We start from the raw sequence: 6,050 nt of genomic DNA, 5'->3' as shown, positions 1-6,050 counted from the left end.
TTCTGTGTTCAAAATTTGCAAAATGTATATAATGAGCGAGTACATCATGAATTCATCTTCCAAACCGCGTTTTTGTCTTATTCCGAATCACTACGGTACACTTATAATAAGTACTTATATTTGGACTATTGTAGCCTGGTCGGGTCGTCACCGCTGCGGAGTAACACATACCTGCGTGAATCGCCATAGACATAAACTTAGAGAAGTAGCTCCGGTTGGAATGTTCTTCCGCGGGATGTGTGCAGTTCTGTTTATTAACCGCTAGAGCGCCAAAAGTTACATAGTGCTGCTTTAAGACATTGAGAAAAATGCCAGCAAGTCAAAAGCACACAGACAGATCCAAACGTACTACACAGAACTGATTTTTACAGCTCCTGAGGTCTTTTGAAGGCAGTGAAATACACAGATCTTTGTCACTTTAAGGAAAAAAGGGCAGAAGTCCTTGCAATCTGCAACCTCACACAGGAAATCTTCACCTCAGAATATGGGGCTAAAAGATGGTGTTTTATGACTGCTTGACAGAATGACAGAATGAGTTGTGCGCCATTTAAGTAATTTAATAAAGTTACATGGGTCACAATAATACGACACATCTGCATTGTGCGCTGGAAACGTTGAGCAATAAAGTTATTACACTTCCAAAGTACTTACTGACACTGTTTATGTCATTTTACACTGAATTATTTGACCATACACTATAAAACGTATCAGTTAAACACATCTAATACAACCAGACCCTTCCTCAGAGTACGGACATAGAATGGAGGTCTTTAAATCTCTGCAAAACAATATAATGTTATTTTGTTCAATCCAAAGAATGTATGATTTACAGGATGAATGTAAGGGAAGCATCCTCGTCTGAGAATGACACACAGTCGCTTTCGCATACACACAGAACACAGGAGTGTCAGTGTGAGTTATCTTAGGTCTCATCATCATCGCTGTGGTGCTGGGCTTTCTCCTCACTCACACTGCTCTCGTCGATGTTCTCCAGAGAATCTGCTCTCTGCACTGTCAGGTCAGCTACATTGATGCAGGGTAGCATGTTCTGCTCCGGGTACCTCCACGGCTTCAGATTGGGCTCGTGTTTCCGTTTCCACTCCGGGTACTTTAGGCAGGCTTTGTAAATCTTTTTCATGGCCTGTGGAGAAAAAGGTTGAAAGATCTGGACCATGCATTTTATATATGCTTTTATTCTAAAACAGGGGTGTCAAACTCAGTTCCTGGAGGGCCACAGCCCTGCAGAGTTTAGCTTCAATCCTACTTAAAGGGATAGTTCACCCAAAAATTAAAATGTGATTTTTATCTGCTTACCCCCAGGGCATCCAAGATGTAGGTGACTTTGTTTCTTCAGTAGAACACAAATGATGATTTTTAACTTTAACCATTGCAGTCTATCAGTCGTATAATGCATGGCAATGGTAACAAAATCTATGAGAGTAAAAAAAACATGCACAGACAAATCCAAATTAAACCCTGCGGCTCGTGACGACACATTGATGCCCTAAGACACAAAACGATCGGTTTGTGCCAGAAACCGAACAGTTTTATATCATTTTTTACCTCTAATACACCACTATATCCAACTGTCTTTGGGCGCGCGCACGGCATCCGGTGCGTGAGGTGTGTACGCGCTCTGGCGTAGTTTACGTTAATGGGTGTGTTGATATCCAGCCGAAGAGCAATCAACCATAACTTCAGGCGAGCAGGCTCAGAAGTTGGGAATATGTGGAAAGTAACCACTCCCGAATGAGTTCGCGCGAGAGAATGAAATCTTTTAGTTTTAAGTCGGTTTGAACAATCCGGATAAGCGCAAGTAAGTACCATTTTGATTAGCCGTCGTACCTACAATGACTGTGCACTGTGTAAACAATGAGTGACGTATACGCACGAGAGATCACTTCCGGCGCTTGCGTAAACTACACCAGAGCGCGTACACACCTCGCGCACCGGATGCCTGCGCGCACTCAAAGACAGTTGAACATAGTGGTGTATTAGAGGTAAAAAATTATATAAATACTGTTCGGTTTCTGGCACAAACCGATCGTTTCGTGTCTTAGGACATCAATGTGTCGTCACGAGCCGCAGGGTTTAATTTGGATTTGTCTGTGCATGTTTTTTTTTACTCTCATAGATTTTGTTACCATTGCCATGCATTATACGACTGATAGACTGCAACGGTTAAAGTTAAAAATCATCATATGTGTTCTACTGAAGAAACAAAGTCACCTACATCTTGGATGCCCTGGGGGTAAGCAGATAAACATCACATTTTTCATTTTTGGGTGAACTATCCCTTTAAATGCACCTGATCCAGATAATCAAGTCCTTCAGGCTTATTTGAAAACTACATGGTATGTGTGTTGGAGCAGGGTTGGAACTAAACTCTGCGGGGCTGCTGAGTTTGACACCCAGTTCTGAAACTAAATCTGGTGGCCAAAATAGAACATTGTGTATTACTTGCACATTTCTAACCACCAGATGGTAGCAGAGGAAAACAGAAATTTGGGATTGAGCTTGGCTGTTGAGTTTTTCGAGCAATAGTAAGAAGTAAGAACAGTAACTTGGGTCATCTGAGGAGTAATTTACATTTTTAAAAATTATTATTGTTAAAAATAATTTCAATAAAATACAATTTCAATAATATTTCACAATAATACTGTTTTTGAGCATAAGAGACTTCTTTCAAATCCATATGGAAATGTATGTACATATATTAAATTTCCATATATGAAATATATTGTCATATGAAGTAAAATCATATATGAAACGCATTATAAAAATGCATATATAAATAAAATATATATCGTTGACATATATGGTTGCTACATCTAATACCACATAAAAATTGTCATAGATATTATTCTATTCTATTCTATTCTATTCTATTACATTATATTATATTATATCTTCATCTACCCAAAGAATGTACATATATGAAAATGATATATCGCCTAATAGGTCATATATATGGCAATATTAGTCTCGATATACAGTACGGCAAAATATGTCATATATTACATTTCCATATGGGAGAACATTAAAAAATCTTACCGACCCCAAACTTTTGAATGGTATTGTTTGTATCATTCTCAAACACCATTTTTAGAATCTCAGAATGCTGAAAAGTTATTTTATTTACACATATTATGTAAATAAATTATTTCAAAAACATGTAAATAGAAAATATTATCTTTCAATGCACTTACCTTTGGTGCCACTAACTGTGAGGCCCTGTTTACTACCCACTTGGGTAAAGACCCTGAAAAGAAATCGAGATAAAGTTTTGAAACCAATACATAAATATATGAATATATTGCTGTAAAATATGCTCACAGAACAAATATCACCATTAATGTAATAAAAACTGTTCACCCCAGAATGAAGCTGCAATGCTACTAAAATAGTAACAATTTGGGGGTGTTTTTTAATCAGGCTGTCATAAAACTCTCTTATGGACATTGTGCGCACTGTAATTTTGCTTTTCTGTCCCTGAGTCTGCTGTACAAATGCAATAAACTGAATCTAAGTGTCTATCCCACAGGTCACAAACAGCTGGTGCATCACAGCAACGGAAGACATTAATAATCAAAGCCATCGCTCGGAGCAGCACAGGAAAAGATGACATCAGCAAATTCATAAAATATGTGTAAAGCAGGAGTTTCAAAGGCTTCCTGGCTCCCCACTCTGTACAGCACAAGACAAGAGCATGGAGAAAAATGGAGATGGCCTTCAAGACATTACATAAAATTACACCGCAAAATACACGTTCAGTCTAATCACATTCATTCTTGCTCTCTTTTTTTAAGGAAGCAAGATGAATCTGCACCGCTCTTTGAAGCAGAGTGGCGTTTTTGTGTAATACACCAACAACTGAGACTGTAAACAGCCTAAGAGTTGTGTAAACATGTATGTTCATGGTGTACTTTTCCACCAAAAGAAGGGCCGATCTAATGCTGTGAGCCCAGCATGCTAATATTTAAAGGTATTTTACCATAAATAATAATGATAATGGAAACTAGAGAAGTTCACCTCGTGGATCCACTTGCGTCAAGTAATAAAGAGTGCAGCAGTTTGCTCCGCTGGATTGGATCAAGTATCCAGTGAGTAATGACACAGCTCTGACATAATCCTTCTTTGGTGGGTATTCCTGAAAAATAGCAACAGTATACAAGATATACAGATATACAAGCAGATATACAAACAGTCTGACCATTATTTGACCTAAACAGAGATATTAAAGGGATAGTTCACCCAAAAATGAAAATTCTGGCATCATTTACTCACCCTCAAGTTGTTCCAAACCTGTATGAGTTTCTTTCTTCTGCTGAAAATAGAAGATATTTTGAAGCAAACAGTTGCTGGTCCCAATTGATTTCCATAGTATGAGGGAAAAAACTACTATGGAAGTCAATGGGGACCAGCAACTGTTTGGTTACACACATTCTTTAAAATATCTTATTTTGTGTTCAGCAGAAGAAAGAAACATACAATCATACAGGGTTGGAACAACTTTCTCAAAATAAGCTCCAAAGTGAAGCTTATACACAGCTATGCACCAAATAATTAAATAGATAAACATAAAATATACAGGTGCATCTCAATGAATTAGAATGTCGTGGAAAAGTTCATTTATTTCAGTAATTCAACTCAAATTGTGAAACTCGTGTATTAAATAAATTCAATGCACACAGACTGAAGTAGTTTAAGTCTTTGGTTCTTTTAATTGTGATGATTTTGGCTCACATTTAACAAAAACCCACCAACTCACTATCTCAACACATTAGAATACTGCATAAGATGAATAAAAAAACATAATTAGTGAATTGTTGGCCTTCTGGAAAAGTATGTTCATTTACTGTACATGCACTCAATACTTGGTAGGGGCTCCTTTTACTTTAATTACTGCCTCAATTCGGCGTGGCATGGAGGTGATCAGTTTGTGGCACTACTGAGGTGGTATGGAAGCCCAGGTTTCTTTGACAGTGGCCTTCAGCTCATCTGCATTTTTTGGTCTCTTGTTTCACATTTTCCTCTTGACAATACCCCATAGATTCTCTATGGGGTTCAGGTCTGGTGAGTTTGCTGGCCAGTCAACTTTTGGTGCTTTTGGCAGTGTGGGCAGGTGCCAAATCCTGCTGGAAAATGAAATCAGCATCTTCAAAAAGCTGGTCAGCAGAAGGAAGCATGAAGTGCTCCAAAATTTATTGGTAAACGGGTGCAGTGACGTTGGTTTTCAAAAAACACAATGGACCAACACCAGCAGATGACATTGCACCCCAAATCATCACAGACTCTGGAAACTTAACACTGGACTTCAAGCAACTTGGGCTATGAGCTTATCCACCCTTCCTCCAGACTCTAGGACCTTGGTTTCCAAATGAAATACAAAACTTGCTCTCATCTGAAAAGAGGACTTTGGACCACTGGGCAACAGTCCAGTTCTTCTTCTCCTTAGCCCAGGTAAGACGCCTCTGACGTTGTCTGTGGTTCAGGAGTGGCTTAACAAGAGGAATACGACAACTGTAGCCAAATTCCTTGACACGTCTGTGTGTGGTGGCTCTTGATGCCTTGACCCCAGCCTCAGTCCATTCCTTGTGAAGTTCACTCAAATTCTTGAATCGATTTTGCTTGACAATCCTCATAAGGCTGCAGTTCTCTCGGTTGGTTGTGCATCTTTTTCTTCCACACTTTTTCCTTCCACTCAACTTTCTGTTAACATGCTTGGATACAGCACTCTGTGAACAGCCAGCTTCTTTGGCAATGAATGTTTGTGGCTTACCCTCCTTGTGAAGGGTGTCAATGATTGTCTTCTGGACAACTGTCAGATCAGCAGTCTTCCCCATGATTGTATAGCCTAGTGAACCAAACTGAGAGACCATTTTGAAGACTCAGGAAACCTTTGCAGGTGTTTTGAGTTGATTAGCTGATTGGCATGTCACCATATTCTAATTAGTTGAGATAGTGAATTGGTGGGTTTTTGTTAAATGTGAACCAAAATCATCACAATTAAAAGAACCAAAGACTTAAACTACTTCAGTCTGCGTGCA

The 6,050-nt window shown here is 38.9% G+C and overlaps 1 protein-coding gene across 1 annotated transcript in view; it reads right to left on the bottom strand.

Annotated features, from left to right (window-relative positions):
* Positions 1-546: 546 nt before the first annotated feature.
* The window catches only part of LOC107717397 (PCTP-like protein), a 13,989-nt gene continuing 8,485 nt past the window's right edge, over positions 547-6,050 (bottom strand). The window contains exons 4-6 of the mRNA XM_016524127.1: positions 4,033-4,150; positions 3,210-3,262; positions 547-1,141 (exon numbers count right to left, since the gene is read on the bottom strand). Of these exons, the coding sequence (XP_016379613.1) occupies positions 923-1,141; positions 3,210-3,262; positions 4,033-4,150 (390 nt within the window). The 3' untranslated portion in view covers positions 547-922. The remainder of the gene's footprint in view (positions 1,142-3,209; positions 3,263-4,032; positions 4,151-6,050) is intronic.

This window comes from Sinocyclocheilus rhinocerous, unplaced genomic scaffold, assembly GCF_001515625.1.
Source record: "Sinocyclocheilus rhinocerous isolate Xijiao unplaced genomic scaffold, SAMN03320098_v1.1 scaffold1054, whole genome shotgun sequence".
Taxonomy (NCBI): domain Eukaryota; kingdom Metazoa; phylum Chordata; class Actinopteri; order Cypriniformes; family Cyprinidae; genus Sinocyclocheilus; species Sinocyclocheilus rhinocerous.
Note: the sequence above shows the minus strand (reverse complement) of the source record. Positions and strands in the feature narration are given on the sequence as shown.